At 61.8% G+C, this 21577-nt stretch overlaps 1 protein-coding gene across 1 annotated transcript; it reads left to right on the top strand.

The window, feature by feature from the left end:
* The first annotated feature begins 664 nt into the window (after nt 1-664).
* On the top strand, nt 665-21179 carry POLD1 (DNA polymerase delta 1, catalytic subunit). The gene is made up of 27 exons (XM_037148987.2): nt 665-741; nt 7697-7896; nt 8186-8299; nt 8874-9020; nt 9106-9231; nt 9303-9471; nt 9554-9635; nt 9709-9838; nt 9991-10157; nt 10459-10563; nt 11592-11732; nt 11831-11941; nt 12303-12494; nt 12592-12680; nt 12755-12871; nt 13032-13145; nt 13441-13588; nt 16480-16575; nt 16672-16809; nt 17972-18147; nt 18363-18515; nt 18632-18734; nt 19480-19612; nt 19702-19815; nt 20159-20211; nt 20293-20390; nt 20993-21179. The coding sequence occupies exons 2-27, from the start codon at nt 7698-7700 to the stop codon at nt 21096-21098; spliced, it is 3321 nt and encodes a 1106-aa protein (XP_037004882.2). The 5' UTR covers nt 665-741; nt 7697; the 3' UTR covers nt 21099-21179.
* Nucleotides 21180-21577: the final 398 nt, after the last annotated feature.

Here is a 21577-nt window from a genome sequence, read left to right on the forward strand (position 1 = left end):
TCACTTTGCGAGGCCCTCGTGGAACATCGAAGGGAGCCGGATGGACGTCCTGGCCGAGGGTAAAGGGGGTTTACTTGGAGATATGATCTGGGTACTAAAAAGTGTGTTTTATATAGGACGGCAGAAATAAGAGTAGTTTTAAACGGTGAGCCGGGCGCCGCACAGGTGTGCCAGACCCGCGCTAAGTCTAGTTTACAAAGGAGGGAACTGAGGCCGTGGGACGGGAGAAAAGACCAGGCTGGGACCTGAGCCCGTGCAGCCCAGCATCTCCGGAGATGGCAGACAGCGGACTGCCAAGATGGTCAAGATGTTCAAGCGGTTCTCTGGAAGTGGCCTCGGGCAGCAGGGGGCGGGTGGGGGGGTTGTTTGGAGTTGGAGGAGGCTGCGCGCGCAGCGCCGGAGGGCTGGTGGGTGGGAAGTGTGTCCTAGGGCTGCTGCACCAGCATCCTGCGCGCAGCCATCCAGCGGCACCGAGGGGCGTAACTTTGCGCCGCACCAGTCAACAAGGGCGGGGTTTGTCCACGTGAGGACGAGGCCACACCCAAATTGAAAAGAGAGGGCGTGGTCCTCCCCGGAGTTAGAAGGATGGGGTGTGGCTCAGGGCCATGTTGGGCGTGGCCTGACCCTACTTGGGCGGGAGGGGCGTGGCCCATCTTGGCGCGCCGCGGATCTGAGCCTGCGCGCGAGGGAGTCAGGGGTCACGGCGGCGTAATCTGTGGCGGGAAGCGCTGTTTGAAGCGGGTGAGTAAAGGAACAAGGAGAATTGCAAGGGACTCCGCCTGGCAGAGAAAGGGGCTTGAGGAGCCGGGCGCGTAGGCCTGAGAGAGGGTTGTGAGGGGTCGCTTGGTCGTGGCGGCCGGAGGGACTCCCTTGGCTCAAGGGCGCGCGGAAGTGCGGCTGGGGCCGGGCCGGAGGCGCGCGGGGCTGTGACGGGGATGGGGGTCCTTTGGCGTGTTGCTGGGAAGTCATCGCTGGCCTCCCAGGCCCGGGGCGAGGTGAGGAACGCATTCTGGAGGGTCTTGAGGGCCACTGAATCCCGGTGGCGTTGGGGGACTGAATTGTACACGTGGGGGCATGGCGTCATTATTTACCAAATACCGAGGACTCTGTGCCAGGCACTTCCAGAGAAGTAAAGGCTACAGCAGGAATTAGTCAGAGTAGGTTCCTGCCTCAGGCCAAAAGAGACAGTTGACAAGTGATAAGTAACAATGATAAGGCAGTGCTTTAAGGCTTTGATACGCTATGCCAAGAGAAATACAGCAGATTATCCAACTTCTTTGGTTGGAGTGCTCAGGAATTCCTCTCTGGGGAAGTGACATGGGAGAGAGGTCAGCCCTGTAAAGAAAAACCCCGGGCAGAGGAACAACAAAGGCCTTGAGGTAGGGAGGAGCTTGTCGCGTTTGCCGAGAGAACAGGTGAGGGCTCAGAAAGTGTAGCTGGAGCGGAGGGAACGAGCGACGGTGGAGATGAGCTAGGGAACCAGATCCTGCAGGGCCTTGTAAACCTAGCCGTAGGCTTTGGCTTTTATTCTGGCTTCAGTAGGGAGCCGTGGGAGTTTCTGAGCCTCGGAGCAACGTGACGTGCCCTACGTTTGGAGAAACGCACCTGCTGTGTGAAGATGGAACTGGAGTGGGAACAAGAGTGGGAAGAAGGGGGACAGACCAGTTAGGAGGCAAGTGGGTGACCCGCCCTGCAGTGCAGGTGGAAAGAATCCCGTCGGGCTCAGGTTGCCTTTCTGCCAGCAGGACAGGTAGGGAAGAGGAGCCCAGGATGACTGGGGCTTGTGGTCTGAGCAACAGGCTGGATGGAGAAGGCTGAGGGAGAGCCGGTTTGGGGGCGCTGCTCTGCTGGTGGAGCTTAGACGGGGTGAGTGGGCAGGGTTTAGGGGATGGTGTCAGAGTCCTAGCTTTGTAGCCCCACCTACTCCAGGAACCTGTCGTTGCTTTGTCTCTCCTCTTCCATCCTACACTTCCCCACGCAGGCATCTTCCCTCCCTTAGAGAGGTCCCTTCCCCACTCAGGGCCTTTGCCACACCCTTCCCTCCTCCTGGATGCTCTTTCCCTCTCTCAGTCCTTCAGTCGGCTGCTCTGTGGCAGGCCCTCTGAGGGGCACAAGGGAACCAGGATAATTCTGTTCAGTTGGGACAAGGAGAGGAAATCTCCATTCAGAGTGGTTTCAGCTACGCAGAGGCAGGGGTAGTCTCTCTGGGCCCAGAGGAGCTGGGGCTCTGGGAAGACTCACGGGGTCGGTGGCACTGGAGAGCAGTCTAAAGTGACATGATTCAAAAGTGGCCTGCGTTCCAGCACTGTGCTGGGGACTCTAACTTAAGCAAGCCTCTGGCCCTGAATAGGGGGCACTCCCAGCCTGAAGCTGTCCCGGCTGGGGGTGGACACACGCAGTTACAGGAGCAGGAGCCCCAGGGGTGGGCAGAGGACCAGCCCGGAGGCCTGGGGCCAGAGCTGGGTCTTGAGGATGCAGAGGAGTGAGGTGCCGGAGAAAAAGGAGCATTTCCTTCAGCAAATGCTTCGAGAGGCCCTGCCCTGGAGGGGTCTCTCTTTAGTGAGGGAGTCAGACAGAGGCCCCGGGTGGTCTGAGGCTGCGACCAAGGGCAGCAGGAGTCAGGGAGGCCCAGTCTGTCTGCCCCTCTGGGCAGAGGGCAGGTCACCTGTGGATCTCCCCTGATGCACCCGGAGGCCAGGTTCTGGGGTGCTGGCCAACAGCAGGCTCTAGGGCCAACCTGCCTGGGACTGAACCCTGGCTGTGCCCTTGTGATCTGTCTGTGCCACCTTGGGCAGGTAGCTTCACCTCTCTGGGCCTCGGCTCCAGTAACTGTGTATCGGGAAGTCATTCGCCGCACCTACCTCGGAAGTTTTTGTGACAAGTCCATGTGTTCCCTCCTTCATTCTTTCCGAAGATGTTTATTGAGTATGTTCTCTGTCTCAGGCGCCTCTCCCAGGTGTGTGAGACATAGCAGGAAACAGAAAACAAAAGTCCCTGCTCTCACAGCTCCTTGTGGGGACAGACAATAAACAAGGTAGTAGTCCTGGCAGGTGCGGCTCAGTGGAGTAACTGAGTGCAGGCCTGCAAACTGAAAGGTTGCTGGTTTGATTCCTGGTCAGGGCACATGCCTCGGTTGTGGACCAGGTCCCCAGTTAGGAGCGTGTGAGAGGCAACTAGTTGGTATATCTCTTGCACATCCGTGTTTCTCTCCCCCGCTTTTTACCTCACTTCCCATCTCTCTAAAATAAATAAATAAAGTTAAAAAAAAAAGACCACAAGGTAATAAGCTGGGGCTCTCAGGTTTGAGTGCAGAGTGCTGGACCCCATTCCCGAGGGCTGGATTCCGGGAGTCTGGGCAGGAGCCTGATAATTCACATTCCAACAAGCTCCCACCCAAACTCAAGCTACGGGGGTCTGGGGACCACACTCGGAGAACACCGGGAACTGATACAGTGCCACAGTCAGTGACAAGTGGCTTCAAGGAAAATGAAGCAGGGAAAGGTGTTGGAGGATATCAGGACGGGGCAGCAGGGCTGTGCTTTTAAAACAGGCCTCACAGAGAAGGTGACATTTGAACAAAGGCCTGGCGGAGGGGCGGGAGGGAGCCGCAGACAGGGCCATCTGGGGAAGAACATTTGGGGGGGCAGAGGGGGTAACCTGTGCAAAGGTCCTAAGGCAGGACCAAGCCTGGAGTGTTGGAGGAACAAGAGAGGAGGCAAGTGGCTGAAGCTGCGTGAGCACTGGAGACGAGGGTAGGGAGGTGGCGCCTGAACGGGGGCAATTGTGCAGGGTCTGGTGGGCCACCATGCGGACTTGACTTTAACTCAGCATGAGACAGGCCCCAGGGACTGGCTCTGAGCAGGGGAGGGACGGGCTGACCTGCCCTGGGTGCAACAAAATCCTTCTGACTGGGGTGTGGAGAGCACACGGAGCGGGCAGGGTGGGATGAGGGAGACCCGGAGAGGCTCTTCCTTCATTCAGCAGGCGTTTATCCAGCAGCCTCTCTGTGCCAGTCACTGGTGTAGGCTCTGGCCATACTTCGGTAAAGCTCATCTTCCAGCAGGGAGAGACAGACAAACAGCAGGGCGCAAAATACAGAAGCCAACGGCCTGAGAGAGCTGAAGGACCAGACAGGGCAGGGGAGCCCAGCAGGGGCCTGGGAAGCTATGGGACTTCCGTTGGGAGGCAGAGCTAGTGGGATTTGCAGATAGAGCCAGCATGCAGTCTGAGGGGAAGGGAGAAGTTGGGGCGACTCCATGGCTGTCGGCCTGATGAGAGCTACTGTTTATTGAACGGGGAACGATCGGGAGCCGGCTCTGCAGTCTGAGGAGCCTCAAGAGACATCCTCATGGCGTGGGCAGCTGCGCCTGCTGTCAGCTTGGGGCCTGGGGAGCGGGCTGGGCCGAGGCACCAGACTCTAAGGCAGGAGCGGTGGGCGCAGAGATGGCATTTAAAGCCCTGAGGTTGGGAGAAATGGAATGAGAACACTGAGGGAGGGCGGGTCATGGAGAAACCAGCACCCAGCGTTATGTTCCTGCCACAGGCGCTGGTCAGGATCAGCTGCTGAAGGAGCAAGAAGGGAGAGAGCACAGGGTTTGCCGAGCTCCTGTCTGAAGGCAGGGTGCCCGAGGGGCACTGGGGCCGCCTCCTTCTAAAGGTGCCTTGCCTGAGGGTGCGTTGAGGGCCGGGCCTGGGATAGGGAACCAGCACAGGAACTTGATTTTGCTGCTGCCCACACCCTCCCTCCCACCGCACCCAGTCTGCCACAGCCCACGGACCCAGGGCAGCCAGCCGGCCCCCTTGTGCCCCACCCTGCCAGGTCAGGCCTGGCCACTCCTCCGGATTCCTGTAAGCCCCTCAGCTTGCTATAACCCACAATTTTGAAAAAGTATTTATTTATCCTGGCTGGTGTGGCTCAGTGGATTAGTGCCAGCCCGTGAACCAAAGGGTTGCCAGTTGGATTCCCAGTCAGGGCACATGCCTGGGTTTCGGGCCAGGTCCCCAGTAGGGGGCGCATGAGAGGCAACCACACATTAATGTTTCTCTCTCTTTCTCCCTTACCCTCTGTCTAAAAATAAACACAATCTTTCTTTAAAAATTTATTTTCTTTAGAGAGAAGGGGAGATTAATCAGTGTGAGAGAGAAACATCAACTGGTTGCCTGTCTTATGTGCCCCAACCAGGGATCAAACCCAGCCTAATCATATGCCCTGAGCAGGAATTGAACCAGTGACCTTTTGCTTTTGTGAGATAACACTCAACCAACCGAGGCTGCCCCACATTTTCTAAAACTTTTTTTTTTATACAAAAGGTAACACCCTAAGTCCACTGTTCTGTACCTGGCTTCACTCTCTAACAATGTGCCTTTCAGAGCCCTCCAGGTCGGTACACAGGGCACTTCCTCATCCCTTTGTCCAGCTGCATAATATTCCATGAGGTGGAGTTGGTACCATTTATTTAAACAGTCCCCCCAGGGGAGAACATTTAGGTGGTTTCCAACCGTTTGCCATCGCAAACAGTGCTGCCGGAAATACCCTGGTAAACACAGGTTTTTATCATGCGACAGTGTACTTGTAGCATAAAGCCCTGGATGTGGAATCGTGGCCGCCCCGCTTTGATTTGTTAACTGAGGTCTGATTTACACAGAGTGACACGTCCTGTCTCAGGCATACCCCAGGGTGTCCGGTGCGTTCCCATCACCCCAGAAACCCCCCCACACCTCCTTCCTCCCACCCCAGAATCGGCCCCTGGCCTGATTTCTAGCACCAGAGGTTGGTCGATCCTACAACTCTGTGTGAACGTCAGCGTACAATAGATGCCCTTTTTAAACGGAGGTGAAATGACCCACTTTGAAGGGTACACTTAGTGGCATTTAGCGCGTTCACCGACTTGTGCATCCACCACCTCTGGTTCCAGAGCATTTCCGGCACCCCGAAAGGAAACCCCTCACCCCTCTGCAGTCATTCCCCATTCCCCCAGCTCGTGCTCCAGTGTCTGGCTTCTTTCATGCATGTTTGAAGTGCGTCCATTCTGTGTGTGTGTTGGTAGCTGCCTCCTGTCTACCACTAAGAAATGTGCCTTTGCGGACCAACTTTTGCTGTGACACGTCCCAGTCGGCTCAGGGTTTTTCTGTGCTGCCAAGGTCTAGGCTAAAGTGCTATAACAAAGAAGCCCCAAAGCATAGTGACCCAGGCAAGATACAAATCTTTTCTCCACATAACCATCCAAAGGCAGGCAGGCATGCAAGATGGGCAGGTAGCTCTGCTCCAGAAAGGTTGTCAAGGGCCCAGGTTCCTTCCATCTTGTTGCTCTGTGTTACCTGTGGCGTGGGTCTTGTCCTGGTGGTCAAGGTTGGCTCCAGCCATCCTGAAGGGGGAAGAGGCAGGACAGCAGGCTTCTGCTTCAGGCTGTTCCAGAAGGTGAACACTTTCTGGTCACCCTGGGTCCATGAGCTAGAATTCAGTCATGTGACCATCACCCAGCAGTGCATCCTGGGAAATGTAGTCTCAGGCCCGCTGCCTGTGGCAGCTCCAAGGCGAGGGATCTGTTGCAAAAAGGACCAAATGAGGCTGAAATGCGGGAGGGGGGTTGGTTATGGGATCTAGAGGGTTTTTACTTGAACTTCGACAGCTGACTGTCCCTAATCCCCTCCTCCCTTGCAGCTGGGTCTCAGCCTGGCACTGAGGCATGTATGGCTTTAAAACTTTTTAAATAATTTCAAATATACAGGAAAGTACATTTGAAAGAACAAAGAAAGTACAAAGAACAAGTGAAGCCAGATTCACCTGTTTTCACATTTTTACCCAGTTGGTTACGACTTGCGTGCACACTTAAAAACATTTTCAAAAATATTTCCATAATAGTTATTTACCTCGGAAATACTTGAGTGTTGTTTAGAATACGCTCACCAAACCACAGTGAAGCTACCAGCTCAGGTAGGGTTAACCTGAGTCCAGTCCCAAGTCTAATCTACCAGAGGATGTGTGCCTTCCTGTCAATACATCTTGTCTCAAAACAGACCCCCGATAGTGTCTCGCAGGTTACAAGAAACATAAATGCAACTGAATAACGATTTGATGTGGACGCACTGGCTGTGGCGGCAGAGAGGGGGCGAGATGCAGTGGCAGCGTGTTGACACCTGGGGAGGCCTGGGAAGGGGACACGTTCAAAATAAAGAGTGCTTTTATGTTTGTGACGGCGCGGGCAGCCTCAGAGTGTTCCGGCTGGGAAGGGTGTATGCGTCAGGGCGCTCCCTGGCGGCTGGCACAGCGCTGGCCTGTTGAATGAAGGCCTGTGCTGATGGGCTGATGGGTAGGTGGTAACATCAAGGACGGGGATTTGTAGGACAGAGAGCGGCGTGCTGAGGACCAGGCCCGTGACCGTGACCCAGGTGGGGACAGGGCATGGCAAGGGGCAGGTAGCTGGGGACGAAGGGATGTCCGGGGCGCAGACATGTGAGGCGAGGGCTAGACTGCGGTGGGGAGTGGGGTGTAATCATATTGGATAATTATAATTATATTGGATAATTACACCCAATGTAATTACATTGGGCAATTACGTGTGGAGCACCTGGAATGCGCTGGCACCTGCGTGCCTGCAGGTGGCAGGCCTGCCCCGGCCCTCGGAGCACGTCACGGTGGGCGCAGGGCGGGCGTGGAGGACACGGAACCCTCACCCAGCCCCGACTGGCCCAGCAGGATGCATGAAAAGCGGCGGCCGGGCCCGGGGCCCGGGGTGCCCCCGAAGCGGGCCCGCGGGAGCCTCTGGGAGCAGGACGAGGCGCCCCGGCCGTCCCAGTTCGAGGAGGAGCTGGCGCTGATGGAGGAGATCGAGGCAGAGCGGCGGCTGCAGGAGCAGGAGGAGGAGCTACAGCCGGCCCTGGAGGGGGCTGCGCACAGTGAGGCCCGGGACCCCTGCGCCCCCACCCACCCTGCCTCCGAGCTGGGAGTCAGCCACAGAGCTCCCCTGTCACCTCTGACCTCCTTTGAGTGCCACAAAGGGTTGACCTTTCACCCCACAGCATTAGTGCTACCTCTGTTGCCTGTCACTTTTACTCTGACCTTGACCCTGCAATGCCTCCTGAGTTTTCTGCCTGGTCCAGACCACCAGCTCCGCCTGACTTTCCCTTCCCCAGGCCAGGCTGCGGGGGGACCACCAGTCCACGTGGCCCTGCCTTTCCTCCGCAGGGCAGCTCCCTTCAGTGGCGGTAGATTCCCGCTGGCTTCGGCCCACCCCGCCCTCCCTGGACCCCGAGAAGGAACCCCTCATCTTCCAGCAGTTGGAGATCGACCATTATGTGGGTGAGTCTGGGGGACAGAGGACTGGGGTTGGCCGCTGGGCCCCTGGGGTGGAGCCCGGGGCAGGTTAAGCCCCGTGGCTCTGGGTGTGGCAGATGGTCCCCGGCGGTCGGGGCTGGGACTGCCCTGAGGAGCCTGGGGGGGGTCAGAGTTCAGAGGTTAGGGGCCAGGTGGGAGGGGGTGTGACACTGCGAAGAGGTAGGTCAAGGGGGCTGTTTAGAATGACGGTACTGTCTTGTACCCCGATTCTGGTGGTGGTTCTGTGAACTCTACATGGGTTAAAGTTCATAACTTCATATACGCCAGGTAGATTTTACTTTCTCAAAAAATTTTTTTCAATTTTTTGCCGAAAACAGGTCGGGGTTCCCACGAGCTATGGGGTGGAAAGTGGGCCGTAGGGGACAGAGTGGCATTGGAAGGGCCGAGACGAGGTGGCGAGGCCAGTGCAGCGGCTGACGTGGGCGGCAGCTCCTCAAGCAACAGGAATGGGGGGCCTTGCTCCCAGCGCAGGAGGGGTGGGGGGGACAAGCCTCGGAGGAGTCTGGGGCAGCCCTGGCTCACCCCGGCACACCCTCAGGCCCCTCGCGTCCCCTGCCTGGGGCGCCCCCGCCGCCCCCCGGGTCCGTGCCCGTGCTCCGCGCCTTTGGGGTCACCGACGAGGGCTTCTCCGTCTGCTGCCACATCCACGGCTTCGCGCCCTATTTCTACACCCCCGCACCCCCTGGTGAGTGGCCCCAACCCAGAAGACCCCTCCTCTCCCCTGACCACCTGCTGGCCCCTGCACTTCTGACGGGCCCTCCCACCCCCAGGTTTTGGGCCCGAGCACCTGGACGACCTGCAGCGGGAGTTGAACGGGGCCATCAGCCGGGACCAGCGAGCGGGGAAGGAGCTCAAGGGACCGGCCGTGGTGGCCTTGGAGCTCTGCTCACGGGAGAGTGCGTGCCACTGGGGTCGGGTGGGGGGGGTGTCCCTCTGGACCGGTGCCAGCCCCTTCTGTCCCCCACAGGCATGTTCGGGTACCATGGGCACGGCCCCTCCCCGTTCCTGCGCATCACCCTGGCCCTGCCCCGCCTCGTGGCCCCTGCACGCCGCCTCCTGGAGCAGGGTGTGCGTGTGGCAGGCCTGGGCACCCCCAGCTTCGCGCCCTACGAGGCCAACGTCGACTTTGAGATCCGGTAGAGCCCCCACCTGGCCTCTCCGCCCTCCGCCCCACTCCCCCTGGGCCGGCCTCCGCCCACTGACCTCCTCTCCCTCCAGGTTCATGGTGGACGCCGACATCGTGGGCTGCAATTGGCTGGAACTCCCTGCTGGGAAATATGTCCTGAGGACGCAGGAGAAGGTTTGGGGCCCCCACCGGGGGTGGGGGACAGGGAGCTGCGTCCCTGCAGCCACTGACACACCCTGTCCCTCAGGCCACCCTGTGTCAGCTGGAGGCAGATGTGTTCTGGTCGCACGTGGTCAGCCACCCGCCAGAGGGGGAGTGGCAGCGCATCGCGCCTCTGCGGGTGCTCAGCTTCGACATCGAGTGTGCCGGCCGCAAAGGTCCGTCCCCAGGGCGGGTACGTGGGCAGTGGTGGGGATGGAGCGAGTGGGCAGGCCAGGGGGTGCTCTGGCGGCGCAGCCACCCCGGTGTGTCAGGAGGGAGAGGCCGGGGGTCCGGTCCCCATCACCCCCTCCTCCCTCTCCACGCACAGGCATCTTCCCTGAGCCCGAGCGGGACCCCGTGATCCAGATCTGCTCGCTGGGCCTGCGCTGGGGTGAGTCGGAACCCTTCCTGCGCCTGGCGCTCACCCTGCGGCCCTGCGCCCCCATCCTGGGCGCCAAGGTGCAGAGCTACGAGCGGGAGGAAGAGCTGCTCCAGGTGACTCTTGCCCCGAGTCCCCCTCATTTTCCTCAGCACCCCACCCCAACCTCCGCACCCCAAGCTCTCCTGATCCCAAGACTCGTGCCCCCGGGTTCAGGTCCCCTTGCATCGAGGGGTGAGCATTTTCCCTCTGGGCTCTGCACTATTTCCAGAAACAGCTGCCTGGTCTTTCTACCACAGGCAGGAGGCATCTAGGACTGCTTGTGAGGGCTTCTAGAACATTCCAGAGGATGGGGGAATTCATGGCAGGGGGACCACCAGGATGACAGGTGGGGTGTGTGCCCTCGCCCCCTGGCAGGCCTGGTCGAACTTCATCTGCACCATGGACCCCGACGTGATCACCGGCTACAACATCCAGAACTTTGACCTTCCTTACCTCATCTCCCGGGCCCAGCACCTCAAGGTAGGGCGGGCGGTGGGGGAGGCTTCACTTCAGACACCGCTCCGGCGGCTCAGGGTGGGGCGGCCACCCCACACCTCCCCCCACCCACTCCCTTGTGGCCCTGTCCCTGTGCTGATCCGCCCGGCTCTCGCCTGCAGCCTGCCAGCCCCAGCAGCTCCAGAGGCATCCCCGCAAACCCTGTTCTGTCTTGTCCCCACCCTGCTCCAAGTCCCGGAGCTCACCGTGGTGCCTGCGGGTGGGACAAGGGCTTCTGTGGTTCGGAGGTGCAGACTGAGCGAGGAAGGGGTGCAAGGCCTCGTCTTCTAGGCTGTAAAATATGTCAGCAAGGAACTAGGAAATGGAGGTTCCTTGAAGAATGTGGCAAAACCTGGGTTACTCCCTCGGGCTGGCACAGCCGAACCTCACCGACACGGGCTGTCTCGCTGTCCGGGGGTTGCACGTCCAAGATCGAGGTGTCCCAGGCTCAGTTCCCTCTGAGGCCTCTCTCCTAACTCTGGCAGCCTCGGGGTCCTGGGGGCTGGACGGCCTTCTCCCTGTCTGTGCTGCGTCCTCTGGCTCTGCCCGGCTGCTCCAGTTGCCCCTTGTCCTGAGGACACAGTCACACAGGGTCAGGGCCCCCTCATCCCCTGCGCCCCGTTGCTACAGCCTGGCTCAGGCCCCTGCCCGGTCCCTCCCGGGGCAGCATCTCCAGTGCAGACACCTCTCCTGACCCAGCTTTCTGTACTGACCCTGTTTGGGCTCCCACCCAGCCGTTCCCCAGGGCCCCACCCTGTGCACCTACCACCTTCCCACTGAGCTCAGCGTCCTCCCGACTGCTCCTCTGCCTACCTGTCTGGGTACAGCCGTCCTTGCCCCCGTCACCCTTAACAGCTGCCAGGCCCCTGACCCTGCTGGTCCAGCCGGGAGGGGGCTGCGTTGTACGGAGGCTCGAGGGTGGTCTGGGCTCCGTGCCCCTGGCACAGGCCTGGGCACCCTGGGTCAGGGCCACCCGCCCCCTCTGCAGCTGCCCGCCCGCTGTGCCCCCCCAGGTGGACGACTTCCCCTTCCTGGGCCGCGTGGCCAGGCTCCGCTCCACCATCCGGGACTCCTCCTTCCAGTCGAAGCAGACTGGCCGGCGGGACAGCAAAGTGGTCAGCATGGTGGGCCGCGTGCCCATGGACATGCTGCAGGTGCGGCCATGCAGGGTGAGCGGGCGGGCAGGCAGGTCAGTCTGCTCCCCGAGGGGCCACCGCCCCGGGCCTGTGCCCACCCTGCGCCTCCGCCCCAGGTGCTGCTGCGGGAGTACAAGCTCCGCTCCTACACGCTCAACGCCGTGAGCTTCCACTTCCTGGGTGAGCAGAAGGAGGACGTGCAGCACAGCATCATCACCGACCTGCAGGTGCCCCCCCACGTGACCTCCAGCCCCCATCTCCTGCCCCTGACCTCTGATCCTGTCCCCTTGTCTACTCCTTTGACCTCAGCCTTCCCTGGACCTTCCTGACCTTGGACTCCAATCTCCCACCCGTGCTCCTGACCTTCACCTTCACCTCCTGCCCCCAACCCCTGTCCCTGCCCTGCGGATGTAACTATTTCTGCTCGCTCACCTGACCTCTAGCACCGTGCCCTTGACTCTGCTCTCACACACACCAACCCTTCACACCGCTCCCCCCTCCCTCCGACCCCCCGACTCCCGCTCCCCACCGCGATCCACGCCCTCTCCCGGCCCCCCTGACGCCGCTGTGGTTGGTGCCCATCCCCAGAACGGGAATGACCAGACGCGCCGCCGCCTCGCCGTTTACTGCCTCAAGGACGCCTTCCTGCCGCTGCGGCTGCTGGAGCGGCTCATGGTGCTGGTGAACGCCATGGAAATGGCGCGCGTCACCGGCGTGCCCCTGGGCTACCTGCTCACCCGTGGCCAGCAGGTCAAGGTGGTGTCCCAGCTGCTGCGGCAGGTCAGTGGGCGGAGCCCAGGGCGGGCCTCCGGTCCCTGGCCAGGCCCCTCCTTCCCGTCCCCGCCCACCCGCCATTTCCGGTTACCTCCCCTCCCAGGCCATGCGTGAGGGGCTGCTGATGCCCGTGGTGAAGACAGAGGGCGGCGAGGACTACACGGGAGCCACGGTCATCGAACCCCTGAAAGGGTGAGACCCCGAGGCTGGGCTGGTGTGGGGGCAATGGGGGGGGGCTCTAGCCCTGACCCTTCCTGCACCAACAGGTACTACGACGTCCCCATCGCCACCCTGGACTTTTCTTCACTGTACCCATCCATCATGATGGCCCACAACCTGTGCTACACCACGCTGCTGCGGCCCGGGGCCGCCCAGAAACTAGGGTACGCGCCTCCCACAGCACAGGGACCCCCAGGCGTGCCAGGGGCCGGGCTCGGGCAGGTGGGGCCGGGGAGCAGAAATAGTGAGGAGGGGAGGGAGGCTTGCAAGAGTTGGGGGGTAGCGGGGAGGCTTGGCGTCACCCCCCGCCATCCTCTGACTCAGCCTGACCGAGGACCAGTTCATCAGGACGCCCACTGGTGACGAGTTTGTGAAGACGTCGGTGAGGAAGGGGCTGCTGCCCCAGATCCTGGAGAACCTGCTCAGCGCCCGGAAGAGGTGGGCTCCGGGGCCCCACCCACCCCTGCTCAGAGCTCAGACTTGCCCAGGTTCCTGGCGATCCCTGCGCCTCGCGGGTTCCCCCTAGCGCTGCTGCTCTTCACTTAACTGCAGCGGCTTGTGAATTAGAACAGGTCGCCCCCTCTGGCAGCCCCCCTCACCCCAGTGCTGACCCCCTCTGAGCAGTACACCACGCATACACCCACACCTGGGACCCCTGTGCTCAGACCGGGCCTCCTGCCCCCCAGACCCGGGACTCCGCCCCAGTGACCTGTGCGCCTCCCCCTCCCCCCAGGGCCAAGGCCGAGCTGGCCAAGGAGACAGACCCCCTGCGGCGGCAGGTCTTGGACGGGAGGCAGCTGGCACTAAAAGTGAGCGCCAACTCTGTGTATGGCTTCACTGGCGCCCAGGTGGGCAAGCTGCCCTGCCTGGAGATCTCGCAGGTGAGTGCTCGGTCCCCACAGCAGGCGGCGGAGGGCACGTGCTGTGAGGACCAGGCCTCTCTGCGGTGGGGCCACGCCCAGGAGTCTGGGCCCCAGTCGCCCCCCTCGCTGGCCTTTTCAGAGGGGTGCCTGAGTGACTGCCCACTTGGTTCAACACATGCCGGCAGAGTTCGAGGTGGGTCCCGCAGGTGGCGAAGTAGATGAGAGTTCGCCCTCCTGCAGCGCCCAGCCTACTGGGGGCCTCGAGGCGGACGGGAGCAGATGAGTGTGCACAGGCGCGGTCACCACGAGCTCTGCAGACGGATAAGATGGGGAGGGACCCGCGGGGCCGAGGACACGGGGGAGAGCAGCGGTTTTACCCATCCTTCACCGGCTGCAGTCATCCTCACACCCCATGTTCCCGGCAGCTACACCCAGCCCACATCCTCCCCTGGGCGGTCCCATGGGGGCAGGGGAGCGGAGCGCAGCCCCCCCCCTCCCTCCTGCCCACAGGAGAGCTGGGGCTTGGGGTCACGCAACAGCAGGGTCAGGCTTTAGCACTTTGACTTGCTGTGTGTCCTTGGTCACCGCACCATCAGGTATGAGGGCCGCCCCTCCCTCCCCGGACATGAAGACCCCAGTGAGGAGGATCAGCTGGTCCAGGGCCTCCCTCCCCACCCCCGGCAGCATCCCAGGGCTGTTTACCGGGGCAGCTGTGTGCTGGGGCAGAAAAAGACCCACAGCGCGACCACAGACGCTCTGAGGTCTTGCCCAGCTGGGAGTGGAGCTGCAGCTCATGACCTAAGAGGGCCTTCTGGAGGCCTCCCTGTCCAGCTTTACCCCCCCCAGGGGGGTTGGGCCCCTGTGCATCCCAGCCTTGGTTGCCTCCATCCACGGGGAGCTCCCTCCCGACCTGGCCATTGTGCAGGCCCTCGAGTGGCTCTGGGCAAAAGGCTTGGAAGAACTGCCGGTGGGAGGGGCTGGGGCACACCCACAGCACCTGCAGCTGGGTGCTGGCCTCAAGGCCACCCTCAGATCCAGGGACTTTACTAGAAGGATTCAGAGACTGAGAAGAGCTGTTAGACTCTCGGTGAGGATTTGACGCTGTGAACAGAGAGATACAGATCGGCCAGAGGAAAAGGTGCCCCGGGGCAGCGCTCAGGCCAGGCCACGCCCCAGCTTCCAGTTTTGGGGGGGGAGGCTGCCGTGCAGACAGACAGCGCGTACTTCTGTCGGTGGTGGGTGGTAACATCCACCGGGCATCACCTGCCAGTGCTTTTATTGGAGGTTGGTTACAGAGGCCCTGCAGAGCCCTGTGTGGCTGACCTTACTCTCCAGCCCGTGCAGAGCTCAAGGTGATACCGTGGCCCCAGGTGAGCAAAGGCCGTTGTCAGGCAGGACCTTCCCGGGCCTCAGAGGTTCACTCGCAGGGGCCAGTCCAAAGCCAGGCCTCGTTCTGGGCAAGGCGGACGCCTTCCTGCATGCCACCCTGTCGTTGGCCACTCACAGTCCCTGGGGGCCTCCCCCAGCCACCTGGGATGTTTAGCCACCAGGCTTTTTTAGTCCCTGAGCAAGGCCGGGCGAAAGGGTGCAGCCGTGCTCCCCTGGGGCTCCCTCCGAGGGGCCGCAGCCGCTTCCTGGCCTCAGCGCTCCGGCCTTTCTCTCCGTGCCTTTCCCTCTGTCTCTCTCCTGCATCTCTTCTCTCTTTGCTTCTTTCCTTATTTCTCTCTCAGCCTTTTGGAGCAGGGGGTGGGGGGGAGAGATAATGGAATACTGCATCCTTCCAGAAAAAGATAGGAAAAAAAGACGAACATAGAACAACAGAGCAAATAAAAGGTAGGTAGTAAAGTTGTGGACTGAAGCGCAGACCTAATGGGTAGTCACACTAAATGTAAGTGGCCTAAACGCTCCAGTTAAAAGTCAAAGATTTTTTTCTTCCCTGAGTGGCTTGGGCATTGCCCCACACACCGGAACGTCTCTGCTTTGGCTCCTGGTCAGGGTCCGTGCCTGCGTTGTGGGCCAGCCCCCTGCAAGAGGCACCCAACAATGTTTTTCTCCCTCCCTTCGCCTCTCTTTGGCAAAATTAATGAACTTTTTTATTTTTTTAATTCAAAGATTTTATGACTAGACCCAAACAAACAAAAACAGGCAAGTCACACTCATCCTTCATTGTGTTTGCCCCTCCTCATCCCCAGCCTCAGTTTCCTTGTTTTGTTTTTTAAGATTTTGTTTGTTTATTTTTAGGGTGAGGGAGAAAGAGAAACATCAATGTGTGGTTGCCTTTTGTGCGTCCCCTACTGGGGACCTGGCCTGTAACCCAGGCATGTGCCCTGACCGGGAATCGAACCAGTGATCCACCAGTGATCCGTTGGTTCGCAGGCCGGTGCTCGACCCACTGAGCCACACCAGCCAGGGCAGTTCCCTCATTGGTAAAATGAGGCTGTTGGGCAGGAGTAGTTGCTCCCAGAGGCAGGGGCAATGCTCTCCCTGGCCACACTTGACAATGTGCAGTGTCATTTCCAGTTGCCCAAGGAGGGGGTGGCACTGCCGACTTTCAGGGAAGGGACCATGAATGTCAGTGGTTTCGCACTATGAGGAGCTGCCGGCACTGTCACCAGATGTCACATCGCCTCAGTGGGGAGAGCCTGAGCCGGTGACCTCTTCCGGGCCCGGCGTTTCCGACACTCACCCGATGCAGTCACCTCCTCCCATGTGCCGGGGACCCACTCTTTCCAACAGGCCATTGGGGAGCAGCTTAGTCTCCCCATTTTGCAGATTTGGAAACTGATGACCAAAGTGGCAGAATGCTCACCCAAGGCCACGCCTCCAGGAAGCAGTGGAGCTGGGACCCTGAGCCCGTGTCCACAACAGACGGCCCCCAGGCCCTCACCACATGGTTCTCTCTCCAACAGAGTGTCACTGGGTTCGGGCGCCAGATGATTGAAAAAACAAAGCAGCTGGTAGAGTCCAAGTACACGCTGGAAAATGGCTACAGCGCCACTGCCAAGGTCAGGGGCCGCCCTGCCTGCTGTCCAGAATGCACCTGGGGGCATGCCTGATGGGGGGAGTTCACGGGTCTCTCAGTCACACACGTCCCCTCCCAGGTGGTGTATGGGGACACCGACTCCGTTATGTGCCGGTTTGGCGTCTCCTCTGTGGCTGAAGCGATGGCTCTGGGGCGGGAGGCTGCTGACTGGGTGTCGGGCCACTTCCCCCACCCCATCCGGCTCGAGTTCGAGAAGGTAAATGCCCCCTCTTTCCCCCCGTCCTGCGCTCCGAGTGGGCAGGTGTGGGCCTTGCTGGTTTTGGGGGAGCCTCTCGGGGTGCTTGCAAAGCTTACAGGTGCATCCATGTGGGGTCCCTCAGGTCTCTCAGCATCTGGGAAACCCCAATGTTCTCAGGGTCTCCATTCTGGGGGTGCCCTGATCAGGGTGCTCTGAGCATCCCATTGGGTTCACGAGCCCCAGTTTCAGGGTATTTCACTGTGTGGATTCTTCTGAGTTGGGGGCCTCGGTTTCCAAAACTCCCAACGCCTGGGCTTTGGGCTTTGCCTGATGCATGGTACCTGTTTTTTATTGCTGTTTTAAGATTTTTATTTACTTTTAGAGAGGGGAAGGGAAGGAGAAAGAGAGGGAGAGAAACGTCAGTGTGTGGTTGCCTCTCATGAACCCCCTACTGGGGACCTGGCCCACAGCCCAGGCCTGTGCCCTGACTGGGAATCGAACTGGCGACCCTTTGGTTCCCAGGCCTGAGCCACACCATCCAGGGCTGCACGTTCTGTTTCGACAACCTCGTCAGTCTGGAGCGGCTCTGGTTTGGACTTCCCCAGTGCCTGTCAAGTGTGGGGTCCATCCTGGGTGGCAGGAACTCTGACAGCCAAGTCCTGGATCTGGGGGAGGGGGGGCGGCCATTGCCTGGGGCTCCCCGCTCCTGGTGGTCAGTGGACTTGGGCCGGGAAATCTCACACCGGACTTCATCCGCAGGGTCGGGCTGCGGGGCACGGCCGCTCTGGGATTGAGAGCCCCCAGTGCGGGGCGGTCTTTGTTTCAGGGCTCACTCCAGGCCTTTATCCCCTCTCTTTGCGGGGTGCCCCCGTCTGCCTCAGGTTCTGTCCCAGATTGGGGGATCCACAGGCTTCACCCCAGTGCCTGGATCTCCTGTTTAGGGCCTGATTCTAGGTTTGTCCCCATCTCTGTTTCCTATTTGGGGGCCCTGGTCTGGGGGTCCCCAGCAATCCCATGCGGAGGTGATCCCAGTCTCAGGTGTTGAGGTCTGATCACCCAAGCACCCCAATCGTAGGGCACAGGAAACATACGTATCTCTCTGTTTTGGGGGGTGGGGGGGTCTCGGGGTTGGACACCAGTACCTGCAGCCTTAGGGGTCTCAGCCTCGGGCACCCCACAGGTCTACTTCCCGTACCTGCTCATCAGCAAGAAGCGCTATGCCGGCCTGCTCTTCTCCTCCCGGCCGGACACCCACGACCGCATGGACTGCAAGGGCCTGGAGGCGGTGCGCAGGGACAACTGCCCCCTAGTGGCCAACCTCGTCACTGCCTCGCTTCGCCGCCTGCTCATTGACCGGTGGGTGTGGGGTGGGGGGCGCCTGGATCCAAACCTGAGGCCAGGCCCCGGGTCTCCTCCCGCAGCCCCAGGAGCCCCAGCCCTCCCTCCCCGGGGGCACAGGTGGCAGGCCAGCAGCTTCTCGGTGCAGAGGAGTGTGGGGTTGGACAGCTGTGGGCTTGTGGCCTGTGGCTGGGCCCTCAGCAGCCACTTGCGATGTCCCATCTGGCCCACAGAGACCCCCAGGGTGCCGTGGCCCACGCACAGGACGTCATCTCAGACCTGCTGTGCAACCGGATCGACATCTCGCAGCTGGTCATCACCAAGGAGCTGACCCGCGCGGCCGCTGACTACGCCGGCAAGCAGGCCCATGTGGAGCTGGCCGAGAGGTCCGTCAAGGTTGGGGGAGGGGGGGTTGTCTGGACCATCTAGAAATAGCCCTACCTGCCAGCTGAGCCCGCCACTTCCTGGCTCCTGCCCGCCCTCACCCCCAGCCTCCCCGCAGGATGAGGAAGCGGGACCCCGGGAGCGCGCCCAGCCTGGGAGACCGGGTTCCCTACGTGATCATCAGCGCCGCCAAGGGCGTGGCTGCCTACATGAAGTCCGAGGTCAGGCCCACCTGGGCTGCCCACACCCGCCCTGCCCTCCCCGCTCTCACTTCTGCTTTCCGAGCCGGTGGGAGGGTGTTTCCCTCCGTGCGCCCCCGGGGGCCCTGGCAGCCGCCCCCAGCACAGCCGGGAGTCGGCTCCGTGATGCTCTGCTCCCAGGCCTCTCTGTGCCTTCTGAAGGGTCCCCCTGCCCCCACCCCCGTCCTTCTGACCCCTCCCTCGCTCCCCCTGCAGAGGCATCCAGCCTCACTGCACACAGCCTCCCTCCACCTCCGCCCATTTCCAGGTCCCTCTCTGTCTCCTCGACCCTCGTTCTCCAAACCTCTGGTTCCCGCAGATCCGCACCCACCCCTGTCCTGCCCAGATGTCCTGTGACCTCTGACCCCCACACTCCGGACTCAGTCCCTAGTTCTCATCCAGCCTCCGACGACAGTCCTTGTCCCCCTTCATCATCACCGTGAACGCGGGTCCTTTCCTGGTGACCTGAGGGCCCCACCTGTGGATCACAGCACCTGCGGCCAGGCGTCCCCTATGACCTGTGACCTGATCCCAGGCTGGCCACTCCCCACAGGACAGCACCGTGCCCAGTGACCGCCCCACACCGTGGTCCCTGGTCTGACTGGGGGACCCATCAGTGGTCTCGGTGCCCTTCGCCCCAGCATCCTGCTCTCCGCTGCCCCGCCCCTGCCCCCACTGCCCTGGCCCTGCTGTGGTGTGACCCCGCCGCCGTCCGCTCTGCCCGCAGGACCCCCTGTTCGTGCTGGAGCACAGCCTGCCCATCGACACGCAGTACTACCTGGAGCAGCAGCTCGCCAAGCCGCTCCTGCGCATCTTCGAGCCCATCCTGGGCGAGGGCCGCGCCGAGGCCGTGCTGCTGCGTAAGGGGCGCCCGGGGCGGGCGGGGGCGCCTGGGGGCTGCGGGGAGGGAGGACACCTGTCCACGCCTGACCCCACGCCTCGCCGGCAGGGGGGGACCACACCCGCTGCAAGACCGTGCTCACCAGCAAGGTGGGCGGCCTCCTGGCCTTCACCAAGCGCCAGAGCTGCTGCATCGGCTGCCGCACGGTCCTCGGCCACCAAGGTGAGCGCAGGCCGCCACCCCCCACCCGTGACGCGGCCCCCCACCCTCCATCCACCTTTGCCCAAGGTCCCCAGCCCACAAGCTGGCACTGCTGACCAGACAGGGCGCTGCCCCTGGGTGGGGGTCTCCTCTGCAGTCACCCCGGGAGGGTCCTGGGCCCCCCACCCTGGGGATTCCCCAGGGAGTTTTCCCCACACACTCGCTCCCTTGTTCTCTGTCCCTGGGGACTTTCAGGAGTCGGGATGGGCAGCGGGCGGGGAAGGGGCAGGGACGGAGTGGCCCAGACCCTGGCCGGGTCCCAGCTCCGTCCAGCTCTCCCGTGCTGACCACGCCCACCCCCCAGGAGCTGTGTGCAAGTTCTGCAAGCCCCGGGAGTCGGAGCTCTACCAGAAGGAGGTGAGGGGTCTGGCTTGCGTAGGGGAGGGGGTTCGGGGGTGGGGCAGAGCCAGGGCCGCTGCTCAGACCCACCGTCCCCAGGTGTCCCACCTGAACGCCCTGGAGGAGCGCTTCTCACGCCTCTGGACCCAGTGCCAGCGCTGCCAGGGCAGCCTGCATGAGGACGTCATCTGCACCAGGTGCCCCTGCCTGGCGGGCCCCCTTGCCCAGCACCCTGACCGTCTGCTCAGGACTCTCTGAGCTCATGGAGCTAGGGCCCAACTCCAGGGTCTCAGGAAGCAGCGTGCGTGCATGCACAGACACACACACACACACACACACCCCGTGCCCCCCGCCCCCCCTCTGCACGGTCTCACTGACCCTCAGCGTCCTGGCCTGCCAGATGGGCCAGTGCCCCTACCAGAGGGTGGGGGCTACTGAGCAGGGCAGGGGCAGGCACCCCCTGTCCGCCGGGAAGTGGCTGCGCGGACCCCCTCCCCCCCGGGTGGGGCCGGGCTTTCCCCAGGGAACGGGTGGGCGGGGCGGGTTCCCACGCCAGGTGACAGGTGATATACGGCTGGTGCCCCAGGGCCTCAGCGGGCACCCGCTGTTAACGGCTCACACCCCCACCCCACCCCCGGTGCCCGCTGAGCAAACAGCCTGGGAGGGGAGGGGGGCGGTGGGCAGCAGGCTGGGGCCAAAGTCCTGGGAACGGTCCCACTCCATCAGTGGGCCGTTCAGCGGGGCTCAGGTGCAGCCCCAGGCAGCCAGCCCTGACCCTGACCCTTGACCCCGCCCACAGCCGGGACTGCCCCATCTTCTACATGCGCAAGAAGGTGCGGAAGGACCTGGAGGACCAGGAGCAGCTTCTGAGACGCTTTGGGCCCCCTGGCCCGGAGGTCTGGTGACCTCTGACCTCTGCTGGCTTCCCCTGAGGGCCAGGGGGGGTGGGATTGGTGGAGAATCAATAAAGTTTGGGCCTTTTGTTACCTGGTGTTTTGGGGTCGGTGTCTGAGGGCACAAGGTCCACCGTCAGGCCCTGGCCCAGGTGGGGTGCTTCTCCTCTCTAGGACCCCTGACCCCCAGGATGCCCCCACTGGACCCCTTCTCCTCTGTGCATGGCCCCTGGGCTCCCACCTCTGCTGCCCGCCTCAAGGGCTAGGTGCCTCAGTGTCCCCCTGGGGACTGTGAGCACCTATAGGCACCCACTCTGCCCTGCCCACCCTCCCTGGGGGCCAGCTGGCCTCCAGGTGCCAGCCGGTTTCCTCCGGGCCTGGGGCAGCCCCTGGCACGGAGGTGCCCACTCCCCACCCGACCCAGGGGCCTCCCCTCCCACGTCACACCCACGATGTTTCCACCTGAGGGTCCACATCCGCTTCAGAGCTGT

The sequence above is a fragment of the Artibeus jamaicensis genome, unplaced genomic scaffold, assembly GCF_021234435.1.
Source record: "Artibeus jamaicensis isolate MK-2021 breed Jamaican fruit bat unplaced genomic scaffold, CSHL_Jam_final scaffold_804, whole genome shotgun sequence".
NCBI classification, from domain to species: domain Eukaryota; kingdom Metazoa; phylum Chordata; class Mammalia; order Chiroptera; family Phyllostomidae; genus Artibeus; species Artibeus jamaicensis.

Coding starts and splice junctions, on each gene's coding strand:
- POLD1 (XM_037148987.2), top strand. CDS start 7,698: ATGCATGAAAAGCGGCGGCCGGGCCCGGGGCCCGGGGTGCCCCCGAAG. Junction 9,472..9,553: donor AACGTCGACTTTGAGATCCG/GTAGAGCCCCCA, acceptor CTCTCCCTCCAG/GTTCATGGTGGACGCCGACA. Junction 19,816..20,158: donor CACGGTCCTCGGCCACCAAG/GTGAGCGCAGGC, acceptor CCCACCCCCCAG/GAGCTGTGTGCAAGTTCTGC.